General features: G+C 31.0%; 1 protein-coding gene across 1 annotated transcript in view; it reads left to right on the top strand.

Annotated features, from left to right (window-relative positions):
* The window catches only part of LOC111640010, a 37,841-nt gene extending 24,779 nt beyond the window's left edge, over window positions 1–13,062 (top strand). The window contains exons 4-5 of the mRNA XM_023386016.1: window positions 12,138–12,329; window positions 12,401–13,062. Of these exons, the coding sequence (XP_023241784.1) occupies window positions 12,138–12,329; window positions 12,401–13,062 (854 nt within the window). The remainder of the gene's footprint in view (window positions 1–12,137; window positions 12,330–12,400) is intronic.
* The last annotated feature ends 9,407 nt before the right edge of the window (window positions 13,063–22,469 follow it).

The following is a 22,469-nucleotide window of genomic DNA, read 5'->3' as shown; positions in this document are numbered from 1 at the left end:
GATTGGAAATATTCTTAGGAAAACTTTTCTATGAATCTCACACTTTGTGCCCTTACTGTACATTGTTCTCATCATCTGGAAACCATTAAACGCAATGTTTCCTCTTATCAGCCCCAATTTTGCCTTTGGTCACCGTTCAATACCCTGCCTCTATCATAGATCTATTCATCGCGCCAGAAGGGGGCGTTATTGCTTACTTTGAGAAACGCTGAGCTAAAATAAAAGTCAATGTGTTATAAATATTCAAGTTGTGACCTTCAATAAAAAATAAAAAATATATAAAATGTCAACATTTTATATATATTCCGTCAAATTTTTATATATAGAATTTGTCTGCCGTCGCCCCTCTATATTTCCTTAACGCCCCCAATTCTCTTTGAGCCTTCTACTGCCCCCCCTGAAAGCCTCCAGCACCCACAAGGGGGCGTTATCGCCCACTTTGAGAAACGCTGTCCTAGACCCTCACTGACGAGCAAATAACTAATTGTCCCTGAAAGTCGACTTCTTACAGAGACACAGCTTCCCTATCATTAGTTAAGTATCACGGCACTTCACTGGTTATATTCAATCACTACGACGGTGATATAGTGCGATGTAGCCGCTCTATATTATTACTGCAACCTGTAGCACTCACGTGGGTCGACTTAAAGTGTAAATACATTATCATCACCAAAAAAGAATTTATTCTCGCATTTTTACAAGCTTTGTTTTATTTAAACAAGTATTATATAACACGTATCGGACGTTAAAGTTACCACTTTCCATCACGTGTGAAACCATCACCTGTTAAACACGCGAACACTTTTCGAACATTAATGAATTCCGGAGGTTATTTTTCTTTATAAGTAGTATTTTTGTAAAATTAATAATTTCGTATGCTTTAAATTTTTCTATTACAAGCCTGGTGTAACAAGTTAGTATAATATAAAAATGTTGCAATTAATATATTCTATATTGTTTATATTATATTAGCTGCAAGAACCCGCTTCGCTGGGTTTTTATTTGTGGGCAAAAAGTAACGATACTGAATATTTAGATAATTACATTATAGCCAATCTTACCCGTTTTCAAAGAATGCAAGAATTACCAGGTAGGTCCTCCGTTTCCAGACTAATTATAGACCTGATCCCGATTCTACTTTCTGAACGTCTCCTGTTCACGTTTAGTCAAACGAACTATCTGGAACGTTTACAATCGTTCTATAATCGAACCAATATTCGAATTTTATGTTCGAACAAATTCGAACAAAACATTCGAAATAGAAAGCCACTTTCAACCACTTTCAGCCCCATATCTCCCGCACCTTTATAGCTATCGAGACGCAACCCCCTGGTGCACAAATGGAGACTTGGGGCTACTACCACATACAAACACCATTCACGTGCGATNTCGGTCGTTCTTTTAGTTCTATAACTTACCTGACTAATTTTACTTTTACGCTTTCTCCTAAAGAATTTTTATTTTCGACGAAATAGCGAGTCTTTTTAAATCTACGTTAATAAAACAAAGATTTAAATTGGACCGATTAAATAATAGAACGTCACGTGGTCACTATGTAAATATCTTTAAGTATACTTATCACTTTCCCGTCTCTGTTACATATAACAGAGGGTAAATATAGCGATTGGTAAAAAAATGAGCTGAAAGTTTTTACGTGCTTAAATTGGGAGCCTTGAAACGTCGAGAAATGAAAAAATATCCAATTGTCTCCTTGTATATGGGGGTGTTAGTATGTATGTGACACGATTTTGTTCAATTCGAAGCTTAATTACTCGTGTGTGTTTTGTCGAAAATTTCTGAAATTTTGCGGAGAGGTTCGTCTATTAGGGGATTGATACTACTAAATATATTTGGATAAAGGTCAAGAGGGTTAAGAGATAAAGGGGGGTCGTGAGTCGGGAAAGACTTCGTATAAACTTTTCTTCTTATTGGTATTTACAGTTGTTTTAGAAACTGATTCTACCATCAAGAATAATTATTTTTATGGTAATTAATAATATAAAAATTATTTTTTAAAATAAAGCCCCATAATAAATGGTGTCCTACACAATTTTAAACTTAAATATTTTCTTTTACAAAAAATAGAGAAATTTTTAATGATTAATTTAACATAATTACTCTTGTTGATTTATAAGCTTCTAGTAGTACAGAATATAGACTTAAATAATTATGCTATAAAAACCAATTTAGTTTCAAGTAATCAATATCACTTCCTAAACAATAACTCAACATTAAATATAAGAAATAACTTAAAGTTATTGATAAAAAAGTTGCATATACATAAAAACATCAACTAATGTGAAATGAAATACTGTATTGGTTAGAATATAATATCAGAATCCCCCAACCGAATTTTAGAGTTCAAACACACAGAACAATAGAAGCTTACCTCCCGTTAGTTGATATAAAATTCTCCATACTATACAGCCTTAAAAAATTTTATAAAAATGAAATTAAAGCGTTTCGATTACTCGCAATACAGCATAAAACCCGGATACCTTTATTGCTAATATCATTTCTATCGCTTTAAACAATAACCATAGAATGTTAAAAAATATGTGTACCCGTCTTTTCAAAAATACTTTATAATTGAATTCCTAAAAAATACAGAATGCAAAGAATGGATCATTAAGTTAATACAGTTCGTTTCAGATAATAAATATTTTACAAATAATAATTAATATTATAGACAAACCGATGGCATATTTATGGGCTCGTCTATAGGCCCGAAATTAGAAGAAATTTGTATGATAAAAGTTGATAAAATAATTAAAAATAATAGAATAAATTTAAACACAGATTGACGACATAAGTTAGCTGTTAACACTACTGTAATAAAACCGATCTGTGTAAATCTCATTTTCTAAGTTGTTTGTACAACACTACAATGGAGATTTGCCTGAACTTTACTCCCAATTATATATTACTGTATATAAGATAACAAGATGTTATTCCACAATATTTTAAAATAGCAAACAAATTTTCGCTTTAAATATTAGGTAATTATTAAATTATAAGACTATACTATTTTAATTATAAATATTACTATACCATAATTGTAATTGTAAATGTATAAATGTGTAAAAATGTTATTTAAGTCTATATTTTGTACTACCGGATACGTTGTAAATAGAACTGAAAAGGAGCATAATATTTTTTTGTAGAATTTTTTAATGGTAGCTGTATTATTTGTTAACTAAGTAATTAAATGTCTCTGCAATCAGAAAAAAGGAATCCTTCGGTAGATTACCTCACAGCTATTCAGGTTATAAAACTCCTTTATTGTTTTATAACCTGAATAGCTGTGATTGAAGAGACATTTACTTACTTAAGGAGTGACCTATAATACTTGAAATGCATATTTTGTTCGAATAAAGCCTATTTTACGCTATTTCTCCTTTTTCCTGTATTATAAGTCCGTTATAGCGATTTTATGATCGCATAGAATGCAAAATTTGTCTTTTAAAGCTATTGTTATATAAATTTTATATCGTAGTTTAATTGAAAATTATCGGACCTTCTTTCTGCTCCTCATTATCAGCCTGTTCGAGTGGCTGGAAAATGTGTTAGAACAATAGCTAGCTTTTTACTTTCTTACTAAAAGCACATTAGATTCCTCTAATTATTCCGTTAAATCGAGAGTTTGCCGTAATTTGCATTATTGTATTCTTTGATACAATTTACATTTATCTACTGAATGTATATTTAGAATTTTGTACAAAGTGCTACTATTATACAGTGGATTTACAATATTGTTTTATTTTTACACTAATTTTCCAAAAATTTCACTCAGAGATTTGTAACAAGTACGAAAAACTAACCCGTCTAATTAAATCACGTGTGGTATAGTCGAACCCTTGGACCGAAGCTCTTCTATATTTATAGTCCTACAACGTCGTCGCTTTCACCACGGCGTCAGAGTGATTCTGTGGTCAGGTGATTGTTTTTCTTCGACGATATGGTGGTATGACCCTTCCTAAAGATCCAATTTACATTTTGTCTATCTTTCTAAGCACTATTGCTTGGTAGTGGTGAAATAGCGACGATCGACGACGACGATTTGTTGACGTTAGCTTCGGCTGCTTCCGTTTTTTGCCTATTTGACAGAAATTTAATAAACACGGAAATAAGATGGCTACCGTCATATTCACAACTTTATAATTACAATAAAATCGATTGAATTNTTACTGTACATTGTTCTCATCATCTGGAAACCATTAAACGCAATGTTTCCTCTTATCAGCCCCAATTTTGCCTTTGGTCACCGTTCAATACCCTGCCTCTATCATAGATCTATTCATCGCGCCAGAAGGGGGCGTTATTGCTTACTTTGAGAAACGCTGAGCTAAAATAAAAGTCAATGTGTTAGAAATATTCAAGTTGTGACCTTCAATAAAAAATAAAAAATATATAAAATGTCAACATTTTATATATATTCCGTCAAATTTTTATATATAGAATTTGTCTGCCGTCGCCCCTCTATATTTCCTTAACGCCCCCAATTCTCTTTGAGCCTTCTACTGCCCCCCCTGAAAGCCTCCAGCACCCACAAGGGGGCGTTATCGCCCACTTTGAGAAACGCTGTCCTAGACCCTCACTGACGAGCAAATAACTAATTGTCCCTGAAAGTCGACTTCTTACAGAGACACAGCTTCCCTATCATTAGTTAAGTATCACGGCACTTCACTGGTTATATTCAATCACTACGACGGTGATATAGTGCGATGTAGCCGCTCTATATTATTACTGCAACCTGTAGCACTCACGTGGGTCGACTTAAAGTGTAAATACATTATCATCACCAAAAAAGAATTTATTCTCGCATTTTTACAAGCTTTGTTTTATTTAAACAAGTATTATATAACACGTATCGGACGTTAAAGTTACCACTTTCCATCACGTGTGAAACCATCACCTGTTAAACACGCGAACACTTTTCGAACATTAATGAATTCCGGAGGTTATTTTTCTTTATAAGTAGTATTTTTGTAAAATTAATAATTTCGTATGCTTTAAATTTTTCTATTACAAGCCTGGTGTAACAAGTTAGTATAATATAAAAATGTTGCAATTAATATATTCTATATTGTTTATATTATATTAGCTGCAAGAACCCGCTTCGCTGGGTTTTTATTTGTGGGCAAAAAGTAACGATACTGAATATTTAGATAATTACATTATAGCCAATCTTACCCGTTTTCAAAGAATGCAAGAATTACCAGGTAGGTCCTCCGTTTCCAGACTAATTATAGACCTGATCCCGATTCTACTTTCTGAACGTCTCCTGTTCACGTTTAGTCAAACGAACTATCTGGAACGTTTACAATCGTTCTATAATCGAACCAATATTCGAATTTTATGTTCGAACAAATTCGAACAAAACATTCGAAATAGAAAGCCACTTTCAACCACTTTCAGCCCCATATCTCCCGCACCTTTATAGCTATCGAGACGCAACCCCCTGGTGCACACATGGAGACTTGGGGCTACTACCACATACAAACACCATTCACGTGCGGATGTGTAGTTTTGGCGGAAAAGTGAAATATAGGGACATACATGTCCATTTATATATATACAGTATATATATATATATATATATATAGAATATAGATATAGATATAGATATAAATTACTATACATATATAATAATATTTGGCCTTTTCGAATAATTACTTTTCTTAATTACTTTTAAAAAGGGATAACTAACTGCATTGGCTACATGTTAATGGGCGAAAAATGCTGCACAGCACATGCCGCTGGAAACAAAGTTCAATATAAATGTTTTGGGTGAAGAGAAAAAACAAAGGAAAATCTTGGGTCACTGAGAAAGTGTTGCAAAATATGAACGAGAAAATAAAATATAAAAATAGAAACAAATCTTTCTGTAATAAAAATCCTGCAAGCAATTGCTTAATTTTTCCAGCGACTCCCTTTAAATTCTCGTCACCTCGACCTTTAATTAGCAAAATTTAATACTTCCAATTTTCTTAATACACACCCTCTTGCAAAATTTCAGATGTTTTCGATAAAAGAGACACAGGAATAATAGGAGCAAGCTTCAAAGTTTGTCAACAAACAAACATACAGTCGAATACATTTCTAGATTTTGGAGGATATTGAGTAACTAAATAGTTCGATATATGACGCGTTTTCGGTTACTACAATAAATCATTTATATTGTATATTTAAAGCTATTTACTGTATATACTAATTTACATATTTTACTTAACACTGCTCAAAAATAATTAGACGACGAGAAGAGAGATTTTAAGCTACTTCAACCCTTAACCTGGACAAGTCTATTTTTCAAGCTCGAATGACGTACACAGGAGCATAGAGAAAGTATTTGTAATACACAAAATAATTGATTTATTATGTATTCCATACCAAATTTTGAAGATTTTTAAAAATTTATAAATTTATATAAAGTTTGCTATCACTACGATAAAGTTATGCTTAAAAATGAATTGAGAAATTTCGTAAAATTATAGGCTACTATTTATCAAAATTAATTTAATTTTATTGTTAAGAATTAATAATAATCTTACAGTCACGTGTAAAAGACGTCAAAAGTTATGACGACGAAATACAGTAATCACCTTTGGCAGAAAGATGCCGATTGGCTGGTTTATCACGAATAAAATTACCATTAGGTGAATGGGGAGTTAATCCTTTAGATATGCTTTAAGCACAGGAGGGTTGTAAGGGTAAACACCTGAGCTTATTCTACTTTTGGTTGGTCATTATTTCCAGTCGGACAACTGAAATTTTTAGTAAGTATTTTTATTTTAAACTGTCATTAAATAATGATCGCAAGATAAATGTTATAAGAGAATTTATTTTTATAATGCGGAAGTACGTGATGTAATTACAAATCAGCTGGATTTAATTGTATGTTCTATATCAAACCGTCAAATTGTTTATGAGAAAGTAGAGATTGAAGAACTGAGAAGAGCTTCGAGTCGAGCTTGAACGTTGTGATGCTGTTTCTGCAGCCATTGACAAAGCCATTCTTACTCAATGTCGGACTTCACGACCTTGGGGAATCTCGGTCGTTCTTTTAGTTCTATAACTTACCTGACTAATTTTACTTTTACGCTTTCTCCTAAAGAATTTTTATTTTCGACGAAATAGCGAGTCTTTTTAAATCTACGTTAATAAAACAAAGATTTAAATTGGACCGATTAAATAATAGAACGTCACGTGGTCACTATGTAAATATCTTTAAGTATACTTATCACTTTCCCGTCTCTGTTACATATAACAGAGGGTAAATATAGCGATTGGTAAAAAAATGAGCTGAAAGTTTTTACGTGCTTAAATTGGGAGCCTTGAAACGTCGAGAAATGAAAAAATATCCAATTGTCTCCTTGTATGTGGGGGTGTTAGTATGTATGTGACACGATTTTGTTCAATTCGAAGCTTAATTACTCGTGTGTGTTTTGTCGAAAATTTCTGAAATTTTGCGGAGAGGTTCGTCTATTAGGGGATTGATACTACTAAATATATTTGGATAAAGGTCAAGAGGGTTAAGAGATAAAGTGGGGTCGTGAGTCGGGAAAGACTTCGTATAAACTTTTCTTCTTATTGGTATTTACAGTTGTTTTAGAAACTGATTCTACCATCAAGAATAATTATTTTTATGGTAATTAATAGTATAAAAATTATTTTTTAAAGTAAAGCCTCATAATAAATGGTGTCTTACACAATTTTAAACTTAAATATTTCCTTTTACAAAAAATAGAGAAATTTCTGATGATTAATTTAACAAAATTACTCTTGTTGATTTATAAGCTTCTAGTAGTACAGAATATAGACTTAAATAATTATGCTATAAAAACCAATTTAGTTTCAAGTAATCAATATCACTTCCTAAACAATAACTCAACATTAAATATAAGAAATAACTTAAAGTTATTGATAAAAAAGTTGCATATACATAAAAACATCAACTAATGTGAAATGAAATACTGTATTGGTTAGAATATAATATCAGAATCCCCCAACCGAATTTTAGAGTTCAAACACACAGAACAATAGAAGCTTACCTCCCGTTAGTTGATATAAAATTCTCCATACTATACAGCCTTAAAAAATTTTATAAAAATGAAATTAAAGCGTTTCGATTACTCGCAATACAGCATAAAACCCGGATACCTTTATTGCTAATATCATTTCTATCGCTTTAAACAATAACCATAGAATGTTAAAAAATATGTGTACCCGTCTTTTCAAAAATACTTTATAATTGAATTCCTAAAAAATACAGAATGCAAAGAATGGATCATTAAGTTAATACAGTTCGTTTCAGATAATAAATATTTTACAAATAATAATTAATATTATAGACAAACCGATGGCATATTTATGGGCTCGTCTATAGGCCCGAAATTAGAAGAAATTTGTATGATAAAAGTTGATAAAATAATTAAAAATAATAGAATAAATTTAAACACAGATTGACGACATAAGTTAGCTGTTAACACTACTGTAATAGAACCGATCTGTGTAAATCTTCTCATTTTCAAAGTTGTTTGTCTGTAACAACACTACAATGGAGATGTCTGAACTTTACTCCCAATCATATATTTCTGTATATAAGATAACAAGATGTTATTCCGCAATATTTTAAAATAGCAAACAAATTTTCGTTTTAAATATCAGGTAATTATTACATCATAAGACTATACTATTTTAATTATAAATATTACTATACCATAATTGTAATTGTAAGTATATAAAAGGGTTAAAAATGTTATTTAAGTCTATATTTTGTACTACCAGATACTTTGTAAACAGAACTAATGAGGAATATAATATTTTTTTGTTAAATTTTCTAACGGTAGCTGTATTATTTGTTAACTAAGTAAGTAAATGTCTCTTCAATTCGAAAAAAAAAATCCTTCGGTAGACTACCTCACAGCTATTCCTCCTTTATTGTTTTATAACCTGAACAGCTATGATTGAAGAAACATTTACTTACTTAAGGAATAGCCTATAATACTTGAAACGCATATTCTGTTCGAATAAAGCCTATTTTACGCTATTTCTCCTTTTTCCTGTATTATAAGTCCGTTATAGCGATTTTATGATCGCATAGAATGCAAAATTTGTTTTTTAAAGCTATTGTTATATAAATTTTATATCGTAGTTTAATTGAAAATTATCGGACCTTCTTTCTGCTCCTCATTAATTAACAGCCTGTTCGAGTGGCAAGAAAATGTGTTAGAACAATTGCTAGCTTTTTACTTTTTTACTAAAAGCAGATTGAATTTAACGAATTTTTTCACAGTAGAAAACATTTTTTTCTCTAATTATTCTGTTAAATCATAATTTGCATTATTGTATTCTTTGATACAAATACATTTATCTACTGAATGTATATTTAGAATTTTGTACAAAGTGCTACTATTATACAGTGGATTTACAATATTGTTTTATTTTTACACTAATTTTCCAAAAATTTCACGCAGAGATTTGTAACAAGTACGAAAAACTAACCCGTCTAATTAAATCACGTGTGGTATAGTCGAACCCATGGACCGAAGCTCTTCTATATTTATAGTCCTACAACGTCGTCGCTTTCACCACGGCGTCAGAGTGATTCTGTGGTCAGGTGATTGTTTTTCTTCGACGATATGGTGGTATGACCCTTCCTAAAGATCCAATTTACATTTTGTCTATCTTTCTAAGCACTATTGCTTGGTAGTGGTGAAATAGCGACGATCGACGACGACGATTTGTTGACGTTAGCTTCGGCTGCTTCCGTTTTTTGCCTATTTGACAGAAATTTAATAAACACGGAAATAAGATGGCTACCGTCATATTCACAACTTTATAATTACAATAAAATCGATTGAATTGAAACGTACTGAAAGTTTGGAACTACTTTATAAAGCTTTAAACACAATGACATGTGTTGAAAACGAGAGAGAGTTTTTCTTGTCCGGAGGCATTATTACAAAAATCAGAAACAGATTGTCGGACAAAGCTGTAAATGCTCTGATGTTTTTAAAAGCCTATTTTATTAAATCAGAAAAGATGTCTAATTGCTAGTTCATTATATTATTTATGTGACTAATGATTAGTCACTTAAATAATATAATGAACTAGCAATTAGACATCTTTTCTGATTTAGTCACTAATGAATAGAGTTCATTAGTCACTAATGAATAGAGACTAGGTGATGATTATTAATGATTAGTATGATTACTAAGTTGGTTTCATAATTTTAAGATTTTACTGCCAAAAAAATGAATCTATGATTATAAAAATTAAACATTCGAACTGTTTAGACTTTAATTAACGTTATAAATTGCAGGATTTGATTTTATGATCAATAAATTTTGATTTTTACTAAAATTGCTGTTTTATTGATACATCGCGCCAAAAATGAACTGGCTTCTAATTATATTCTGAAAAGTCTCGAAGTCCCGGGACTTTGAGAATGTCGAAACTTCCCAAATCCTATTTCATACCCGTCATTACTGTTAATTAACAACATAGTAATAAATCCAACCGGTTCCTAATATCCACGAAAAACCAACCGATTAATAAACTTCGTTACGAGGGTCGAAGGACAAATTTCTTTCGATTTATGTTTAATTTTTAAAATATATTATTTGTAATTTATTCTTATTTTGTAGCAGTACAGAATAAGCAACCACTGTAAAATTGACAATATTCAACAGTTACGGGATTCACTAAAATTAACAGAAATAGTACGAAGAGTTAATAACTTTCTTTTCTTTACAGACAGTTGCCAAAATGGAAGAAATCACACTTGAAGAAACAACAGAAATAGGTGCAATATCGCCACGTGGCTGCACTTTAATTACAAAATTGCCAGAAATAATGATTAATATATTTCAATACTTGAACGACGCAGAATTAGATGCATGCAGCCAAGTGTGTATTCTATGGGGAGATATCATCGAAGACATAATATATGACCGAGTAACAATGATCACAAGGGTAATTATTATAACATTATTTTGTTGATTAAATCCTATGATTATATAATTGCTACAAACGGTCAAAATTTCAAAATCGTTTAACATAAATAATTTCAAAGTTAAAAAATTTAGTTTAAAAAATATTAGGCCTAATTACTAAAATGGCGAATTTTACTTTCTGATTTTCTTAGAGTTTGTATGATTTGTTCGTAAAATTGTGAGTTTTGTCTTTCTGAATCTACACATTTGTAGATTTCTCAGTCATCGATGGATTCAGTGCTGTGTCTTTCCTCAAAATTCGTTTCTCTACGTGAGATGGTTTTTCGTTTATCTACATTAAACCTCAATTTCGTCAATAGAGTAAAGCTGTGTGACTTATAATAGGAGATTTAGACTTTATTTGAGGATGTGTGGTTTTGCAAATGACATAAAAAATATATAATGTGTTTTACAGCACAAAACCAGATTGAATTAAAACAATCTGTTTGAAAAATACTTCGGAAAAATACTTCGTCTTGAATTGTTTAACGTACTGTACGTATAAGAAATCAGATGTAATATCTTTCTCTAGTGTTTTATTGCTTATTCCAGATGTGTAATAACTGTTTGAACATTTTGTATTTGTGTAATGTATCTAAGAACCATGAATGTAAGATACAGCCGAATACTTCCTGTAATTTATGCTTAAGATTTCTATTGTTTGTACTGTACAATTGTCATAGAATGACTGAATGTATAATTTTTTTTTGCCTTCATATAATTTCTAAGACAGCCTTTTTTTGTTGTTTAAAGTTGTAATAATGCTTCACATTTTGAAAATGTATAAAGAAACGTCGACAATTGATTATTCTTTTTAATTTCGTATTCGTTCAAGTATTAAGTTTGAAAGTTTTCTTTTGAACAGCGAAGTAATGCTTTACATTTTCGACTTTGAAATCTTATCAATTAAACATATTTAGTGTGTATTCATTTGTAGAAAAATTAGTTCAAAACTTACAACGAACTGCATATCTTTCTAGACACTTACTTGAATACATTTATACAAAGATACTTTTAGAATTATTGAATTGAAGTAAAATAATTTTTCATTAATTACATTATCTAAATAAATTTACATTTACTGTAAATATTCTGATTTATTTAAACAGAAAATTCCTCTGACTGCAATAAACTCCGTAGTCTGCGAATCGGAAAAACTACGTCCCTACACCGGGTTCGACGAACATTTTCAATACAATTGGTTCGTTTTCGGAGATGAACCTAAACGTAAGATTCACTCTACTTATAATCGTAACGAATTCGTGGAATCTATGTATACACGTGATACGTCTTCAAGTCGTAAATATATGGAATTTACGCATGCATTGTGTAGTAAGTAGCTGTAGTACGTAAGTTTGAAATTATTTATCAATTGTTAATAACGATTACGTCTTTGATTCCAGAAAATGCAGACACACACATTTTTCCTGAACATTATAAGTTCTCATCAATAGAAGAAACAACCGAAATACAAATATTAATGTTTCCAAACATTACGGGTTTTGATATTTTTAATTATCCGTTTGCATTCTTTGGAAACGAATCTATATTTTATGACAAGTCAGATTTAAAGAAGGAAATAAAGAATGTATGCCACAAAATGAATATTCCGGACGAAGAAATAAAATGTGTTATCTTCTACAAAGATTTTGCAGTATATTCGTACCAAGACAAAACTAAACCTTCTATAAACTTTTCAATTCACAGAGATGTGGGCAGGCTAACAATATTTTATGGAGAGAGAGTGAATGCTTTTTCTGTTTATATTTATGAATTTAAGTCTGGTTATACGACAATCAAAGAGAAATTGGAAAGGCTGAAACATTCTGTACTCAAAATGGTAGAGAAGAGATGTTTCGCGTATATTTTCCATGAAGCATGTATAGAGTGCATCGATACAGCAACTCGAGCATTTAGAGAAGTGTTTCATCTAATGAATTATGTTACATATAACTTTTTACCCTTGTATTTATCAATCATTCCAAGCAAAAAGGAGTTTTTTCATGTAGAGGAGGACGATTTCATTCCCTGCACTACATTAATGGTTTTCGTGTGGTGGGAATAAATTTATTGTATTAAACTTGTTTTGTTAGAATTGGGCATTTAATTGTCTTTGATTCAGAGTATTGTTTTACTCCAGAGTTTCCAATCCTATCTGTACGTGGGCCACACCGAATGTCTCAGTACTTTTCAATGGGCCGTTATAATCATTTTTCTTATTAAAAATGGGTAAATAACTACGTATGAGTTTTACTGTGACTATAAAATTCTGTAAACTGCAGAGTATGAAGTTACGGTTTTTTATTCTAATAGCAATTTTCTGATCGCGATTAACATAATTGAAGTAGTTTTAGTTAAGTAATGTAAAATATATCGATATCTCAAATTTTTTTGAAATAATTTTTGGATAGTTAGCCCAATTTTTGGCAGTATCACAATATTTTCGCAGTACCTGGAATCATTTACGCAATCGACGCCTTCTAATTTTCATTGAAATCAATGCACGTGGCAGCACTCGTCACAAAGTAAACAGACCATCAAAAGTACAGGTTTTTATATATTGATGTTTCGCATTAAAAAGAAAATAAACATTTGTTAACTTATTTACAGTAACTCACAAATATCATAAGCCCTTATTTATTGTAACTAATTCACATTTGTAATTCACAAAGAAATGTTTATTAATCTACAAAAATTTGCAGTAAAAGAAATAAAAAACTTAGATATCATTTCGAAGAAGAATTCATTGAAGGAAAAGGCGAAAAAGATAGAAGAATTTAAATTGCACGAAACAGTTTCAGCCAAATATGAAAATCAATCGCGTAAAGGAATTCAAGATGAATTAGAACGTTTGTAAATTTAGAGCGTTAGAAAAATCACAATTCAGAGAAGATTTATTTAATTTTCAAAGAGAAATTTTAATTCAAAAATATTTATTAAAAACACAAAAAAGAAAAGATGGAAATTGAGAACGAATTGATAAATTCGCATATAGTCGACCCCCCCTATAATACTGTTGATTATTCCATTTTATATGAATTCCATGTTTTACGAGTCACTTAGATTTTACAAATACGTGAGCTGTTCACAGCCCGGCACATGTATTTGTAAAATCTAAGTAACTCGTACAACAAGGGATTCATATAAAATGGAATAATCAACAATGTTATAGGGGGGTCGACTGTATTTGTGATTCAAATAGTAAACAATTAAGTTGAAATGAAGTAAAAGACGATGCAAATGAAACTCCCCTACAAAATGAAGAAATGTGAAAATTAAGAGAAGCAATTGAAAGTTTAAACTGTACTTTAAAAAATCAAAATCGAAATACCGACGTACAAAATTAATCCAAACACGAGGAAAACAAGGAATTAACGACAATATCTCAAATAAGTGGGCAATTGACAGAAAGTGTAATAATAATGAAGAATGGTCAAGAAGACATTCGGCAGCAACTAAGTAAAAGACAATTCTCAAACCAACATAACTGTACAGGGATTTCGCCAATCCCTGCGCAATGCGAATTTTGTATAGAGATGAATTGCTCTCTTCATCATAAGCATATTAACACTTAAATGAATTTGCTTGATTCCAACAACAAAACGTAATTAGATATAAATATTAAAAACAATTGACAATGATTAAGTAAAAATGGACGCAATAGAGAGGTTGCGGCCGACGTTTTCAACGCGAAAACGTGTACGTCGGACGTTCAGCGCCGCTTTCCTATAGGCCTAGAAGTTTGGCAATGGTGTTTGGGACGTCGAGCATGATTCCAGTGACTATCCAAACACCATTGTCAAACTTCTAGGCTTACAGGAAAGCGGCGCTAAACGTCCGACGTACACGTTTTCGCGTTGAAAACATCGGCCGCAACCTCTCTAATGTTGCTTTCCAAACTACTACAAACATCAGTTTTTGCCGTCTAACGCCGCGTACCAAAGGAATTTTTAATCGGATGTCGCGAGCGTGGAATTACGCGGAGAAATAAAAGAATGCACCTTAGGTTGAGCTGTAGTATTTTGGGGTCCTTCAAATATGACGCCCGCACTTGGAGAATATGTAAAAATTTTGTGACAAATTATTACAGGGGATGGGGATGTTAGTAGCATGACAAAGTCCTAAAGATTTTCAAAGATTTTCCTATTTGAAACAATTTCGTTTTATGAAATTCATTATGAAGAGTTATTTTGATCTGTGATCATACCTTTCTTATTTAAATGATTGCACTTCAGTAGAAATATTGTATTAAATATGTTCTGTTAGAAGAGCTATGGTAGAACTTTTAATATGAAAGGTAATGGTAACAATTTAACCTTTGTAGATACGAGTTACAGATAAAGATACCGTACCGATAACATATATATCGATATATAACATTAACTTTAAAAATTGTCTAGAAGTGACTTAGTGCAATAACCTGAAACGCCCACAATGAGATGACTGGATGATGAAAGAGTAGTTCGAATAATCCTTCTCAGACCATGACGAATTCCTCAGTTTCCTGATTTGAACTTGAACCCTAGTGTCTCCAGAACGGCAAGCTGTTGTCTTTATCGCCTCGGCCATCTGGCGATTTAAGTATGGTTGAAAATATCTTTTACTTTAAATTTTAACACATTAGCATCATTTCAAGCAATTAAAACATATAAAAATGCTATTGTTTGTTGATTTATGTTATTTGTGAACATCATAACTTACACCACATTCCGGGAATATAAAGTTTGCTTTTTTGATATTTACTGTTTGTAATTTATTAATTCTCGTATTTAGAGTGAATAACACAACGTTTCCATGAGAAAAACTCATATTGTTAAGCCCGATTTTGAAATGGCAACATACAGAATACTTACAGTAAGGATAAAATTGTTTTCTATCGGGGAAGGCCTAATTATGACAGCAGAATTATTGCTTACTAATTTTACTTTGTTATATACCAATCTTCTAAAATTAGATTCTAGAATTATAATTACAGAAATTGCTTTTAGCTCTATGTATAATTAAATTAATTACAATATCTATAACCGTGAGGCAGATTATAGTAAGGGCTTATCACACCAATGATAATGGGCACAAACGCTCAAGAATTAAAGTAAAAACATTTAATAAAATAAAAAGGGGTGTACAATAAGGTGATTACATAAGTATAGAAACCGAAAATTCCAAAATGAATTTCAAACTATTTTCCAATAGAAAAATGGTCCCTGTACAGTTAGTATTAACGAGAGGTTTTAGTGTACTTAAAAAATTATACAAGGTAGAAAACAAATAAATTTAAAATTAAACTTAAAACAATGCCTAAAGCTATACAGTTTAAATATGAAAACGTCACCATGACTGCGTGAACAGTAAAAATTTTCAATGTAGACAGGAGTGATATTTCTTCATAACGTTTTTAATTAATTTAATTATACTTAGGGCTAAAAGCAATTTCTGTAATTATAATGTAACATCTAAAGAATAGTTTGCCTAGATCCGAATCGATATTTGTGCATGGGCCCTCATCTATTAAAGGATGAAATAGATAAAATTAACGATGACATTTGGCTGCATCATATGTTGTCATCACTTGTACTCCAGACGCGTAAGGTAACACACCTCGTTTGTAACCGCTCCCTGCATCTTGTAGAAATGTTTGAACCTGCAACTCTGTCGTCCTAATGTTTTTGGTATGTATATACAGTAGAGCGTCGTTTATCCGAATCAATTGGGGACTGGGGTTGTTCGGATAACTTATTTTTCGGATAACCGATTATGTACAAAAAAATATATTAATTAACCTATCCCGTGTTGAAATTTTTCTCCGTTGCGTGTCGCTTCGCGTTGAATTTTCGTAGATGTTTAGCCTAACGTAAACTTTTTAAAATAATAATATTGAATAATATAAAAACCGAAAAAAATATACTTTGTAAGTTGATCTAGTATCAAAAAACGTTCGATTCAGCATCACACACAGTCTACAGAAAAAAACTACACAAAAATGCCAGTGCTGCCAGCTAAAACACACACATCAACAAAAAAATTTGGAGTAGCCTAAGATACTGGTATAGCTAAAGATTGCAGCGCCACGACACTAGCGAAAATTTAAATTTGCCTACTGGAATGTTTCCCGATAACCGACTTTCGGATAAACGACGCTCTATTGTAATTTAAGCTGAGTGTATAACATTAGTTAATAATTGTGAACGAATAATTCGGTTATCTCATAACTATTTTTGTATCAGCACCCTGTTAGTCACGTTATGAAGAAATATTACTCCTGTCTACATTAATAATGCTTACTGTTCATACAGTCATGGCGACGTTTTCATCTTTATATTGTAATAAATATCCAAATATTTGTAANTATTACTCCTGTCTACATTAATAATGCTTACTGTTCATACAGTCATGGCGACGTTTTCATCTATATATTGTAATAAATATCCAAATATTTGTAAGACGACTCCACCTCCAACTCAGAATTAAATAAATAAAATTTATTGATCTTTCCCAGCCTATCCTTTTATTTTATAAAATGGTGTTGTGCTTTTATAAAATACTTGAGGATGCGAAATGAAGCCAAGTACAAACGTTTAAAAAAACCTCTATTAAAATGATATGGGAACTATCTGTCGGTTAACGGACTTTCGGTCATTTTCTATTATGGATTTGGATTTAAAAGTATAATCGTCTTGAAATTAAAAAAGGTCTTTATGTTACCTTTATGTTTTCTTTTACATTTTAGAATAGAGTTGGGAGATTTTTATCAGCAAAAAAGGACTATTTTCATTACAGATCATTTTATTAATTGTTTAGAACAGTGGTTCCCAATTAGTGGTACGCGTACCCCCAAGGGGTACACGAAATTGCATGAAGGGGTACGCGCGGCAATTTAAAATCGGTCGATTTAAAATTTAAATGCACGAGATGAAGCAAATAAAAAAAAATAATGGGTGGACCGTCAAAAATTCGGCAGTTTATAACATGATGCCGAATGCATAAATTCATTTATTTATAACTAAAAATATTTACTACCATTTTGCACAACATACCTCTGCGAGAGAGGATTTTCGGCCATGACAAACATGAAAACTAAACATCGTCACCGACTTCGACTCGATGACGACTCGAGACTGAAGCTGACCAAAAAGCAACCAGATTTTACAAAGTTGTGCAAAGAAAATCGTGCACATTTGTCACATTAAAATTAAATAATCTTATGTTATTTTCATTGTTATTACAATTGTATTTTAAAGATAATAAATGTAAAAAAAATTATTCTATTTATCACTAGCTGTCTAACCACAGCTTCTCCCGCATTATATCGAATTTTCTCGTGAGAATAAAATATTTTCTCGCAGTAAAATATAGCCTATGTCCATCTCCAACATGTAAGCTATCTCTGTGCCCAATTTTATTTGAAACTGTTCAGCGGTTTAGACGTGAAAAGGTAACAGACAGACAAAATTACCTTCGAATTTATAATATTAGTATGAATTAATATGAATTTCTTCTATAAGGGGTAGGCGAGTTTGAGCTCTTTTTTGAAGTGGTACGCAGGAAAAACTAATTGAGAACCACTGGTTTAGAACATTGTTTATATTAAGTGACATGCTATTCACTCATTTTTCATATTGCTTTTGTGATTTCGCTGCTGTTAATAATCTTTATTCTGTTTTACAAATTGGCAAAAAAAAATTGCTTACAATTGTAAAGGGAATTTGTAATTTCGCTTTGAACGGCCATGGATGGCTTTTGTTTGTAATACTTATCCATTTATTCTTTATTACTGAAGAACCTTTTCTACAAAGGTATTAGAGCCTGAAACACTTTGTAATACGTTTGAATTACTTTCCGTAGAATCTTTAGAAAAAAAAAATATATATATAGTTACTTATCATGAACGCTTTGATAATTTAAACACTAATAAACATTTTACACACAAAATTCTTTTTACAGTTTAAGGTTAACATATTCTTTTAATTTTAATAGAGGTATATGTTAGGCTCAAAAACCGAAATGGCTCGAGCGAAAAAAACGACCAAAACGACCAAACGGCTTTCATGATATTTGACCACAACGCGTTGTAGTGATTAAGAAAAGCCATAACGCGAATTTCGCTTTGTGATCGTTTTGAGTCATCCACAACGCGTTGTGGTCGTTTCTTTCGCTCAATGAGCGATTTCGGTCTTTGAGCCAAACATATAGCCTATATATAAACAGCATTTTCGAACTTAGCATATTCTAGTTGTGATTACAATATTATGGGAATTTTAATTATTTTTTATATACAATAATTACATGTACAAAATTAAAGGAAGAACAATTATTAATCAAACAATGTTCCAGTTTATAAATAATAAAATNTTTTTCGCTTAATGAGAGATTTCGGTCTTTGAGCCTAACATATATAGCCTATATATAAACAGCATTTTCAAAATTAGCATATTCTAGTAGTGATTACAATATTATGGGAGTTTTAATTATTCTTTATATACAATAATTACATATAAAAAATTAAAGAAAGAACAATTATTAATCAAACAATGTTCCACTTTATGAATAATAAAATTAAAACATTAGGGAATTATTTCGTAATAAAATAAATATCGCGTGAAACACGTAAACAAACCGTCATTATAACTGGATTTGTGAGTTTCGGATCGTTGTTACACGTGGGTCTTGTCTTTGTTTAGTAGTATTGGTTAATAATAAAATGTAGTCTGTGCGTATCATTTGTTTATCATTCTGTCGAAGTTGTTGAACTTGTTACACGTTAAATAAAATGGAATGTAGTGAGTGTGGTTTAAAATATATTGGTACAATAGTTGTGTTTTCTATTCAGAATTGTAAATTATAAATGCTCTGTTCGAAATTCTTACTTAAAAGTGAAATTGAAAAGTTAATAAATAGGCTCGTGCTTAAAAATGAATTATCCTATAAAAAATTATTATTGTAAGATTATGAGATAAAATCATGAATTAAAAAAAACATAAAGAGATTTAAAATTTGATATTTTCCCACTGAGAAAAGTGCTATTATTAGTAATACTCGAACGCTTTCTAATATGTATAAGTATATAGATGAAAAACATTACTGTTTGCATTAATTATACATTCATTACTCATATGATAAACGCGACAAAGTTTTTGTTTATGCTTTTTGCGGATTCACTGCACATTCAACTTATTTAATATTCACTTCTTTACATGATGATATTTTCAGTCAGTTGACTTCTGTCAACTGACTTTAATTATCATCCTGTAAAAAAGTGAATATAAAAGTTCTGTAACGTTACTTAAACTTTGTCCATGTCATGTCATTCATTAAATATGTTACAATTGATTTTCTAATTCTAAGCCATACATAACAGTGTCTCGAAGATCGAAATAGTGAATTGTAATTAATGTTGTTTCTCGGGTCTCTTTTACTCCTTATGTAAATAGGTTTATCAAATAATGTTAATTTGATTTGTTTTATACTTTATATCTGAACATCCTTTTGATCTCAGTGTATTTTATTTCTAGAAATTTTATACGCTTTCTAATAAAGTCAATGCTTCGATGATTTATTAAACTTATTACATAAGCCTTATAAAAAAGATTTAAACTTTTAAGTATTTTTACATTACATTACATTACTTCAAACCCACGTGTTTAAATCATATCTCAAATTATTTCTTAATAAGTAAACATTTAATTTTTTACTTAAAATTACTAATATTACACAATTAGAAGTTATTGCACCTGTTTGTTTTTTCACGGAGAGTTGACAATTTTTGTGTAAACAAACTCTCACGATCACACATTGTCACTACAAATAAGTTGACCAATGTTTCTTTTCATTTTTAAGACGAAATATCAATATATAAACACCTGTCATTTTGATGGTCTGTTTACTTTGTTACGGGTGATGTCACGTACAATGATTTCAATAAAAATTAGGAGGTGTCGATTGCACGAATGATTCCAGGTACCTCGAAATATTGTGTGATACTGCCAAAAATTGGGCTAATTATCTAAAGTAAATGTCATAAAAAAATCTAACATTTTGATATATTTTACATGCGTCAATTAAATTACTTAAATTATACTAATCGTAATTAAAAATTTGGTATTACAATAAAGAACCGTAATTTCATACTCTTCAATTTAAAAAATTTTGTGATGTTAGTAAAACTCGTACGTAGTTATTTACCCATTTTTAATAAAAAAAATCATTTATAGCGGACCATTTTCTCTCCATGATTTTTTGTTATTGTGTTTATATTTGGATATTTGGTTTTCAGATATTTATTTTTGATGTTTATAATAATACTTGTATAATTTGTTCCGTTTGATTTATGTATATGTTAATTTTCTCTGTAATAATAGATGGATTATGATATTTTTTTGGCGTGTAATGTACATGTAACGAATTATTGTATACATCGCATCATGGGCTCTGCCTAGTATGTCTGATTAAATAAATAAATAAAAATATAAGTACTGAGATATTCGGTGTTGCTTACGTTCAGATAGAATTGAAACCTCTGGTGTAAAACAATACCATCATCCAAAGACAATTAAATTCTCAATTCTAACAAAACCAGTTTAATACAATAAATTTATTTCCACCACACGAAAAGCATTAATGTTGAGCAGGGAATCAAATCGTCGTTCTCTACATGAAAAAACTCTATTTCACTTGGAATGATTGACAAATAGGACGGTAAAAAGTTATAAGTAACGTATTTCACTAAAGGAAACACTTCGTTAAATGCTCGAGTTGCAGAATCTATGCAATCTATACACGCGTCACGAAAAATATACGCGAAACATCTCTTCTGTACCATTATCTGTTCAGAATATTTCAGCCTTTTCAATTTCTTTTTGATAGTTGTATAAACATTTTTAAATTCATAGATATAAACAGGAAAAGCATTCACTCTGTCACCATAAAATACTGTGATCCTGTACACATCACTGTAGGCTGAGTAATCTATGAAATGTTCAGTTTCGTCTTCGAACGAATATACATGAATATTTTTGTAAAAGATGAAGCATTTCGTGTGTTCGTCCGGAATATTCATTTTTTGGCATACATTCTCTATTTCCTTTATCAAATCGAACTTGTTAGCAAGTATAGATTTGTCTTCAAAGAGTGTAAACGGATAATTAAAAATATTAAAACCTGGAATGTTTGGAAACATTAATATTTGTACTTCGGTTGTTTCGGTTGATGAGTACTTATAATGTGCCTGAAAAGGGTGTGTGCCATCTTTTACTGGAATTAAAAACGTAATTGTTATTAACAATTGATAAATAATTTCAAACTTACATAGCACAGCTACTTACGATGCAATGAATGCATGAATCCATATTCATCACTTGGAATAGAATCAAATGTAATTTCTCCGAATTCATAAAAATCATATGCAGATGGAGTCGTAGGTTCAGGTCCATTTCCTAAAACGAACCAATTGTATTGAAAATAATCGTCGAATCCAAC

The sequence above is a fragment of the Centruroides sculpturatus genome, unplaced genomic scaffold (assembly GCF_000671375.1).
Source record: "Centruroides sculpturatus isolate CEXI.00-Female unplaced genomic scaffold, Cexi_2.0 scaffold1342, whole genome shotgun sequence".
NCBI classification, from domain to species: Eukaryota; Metazoa; Arthropoda; class Arachnida; order Scorpiones; family Buthidae; genus Centruroides; species Centruroides sculpturatus.
The sequence above is the reverse complement of the archived record's forward strand: the minus strand, read 5'-3'. Positions and strand labels throughout refer to the sequence as shown.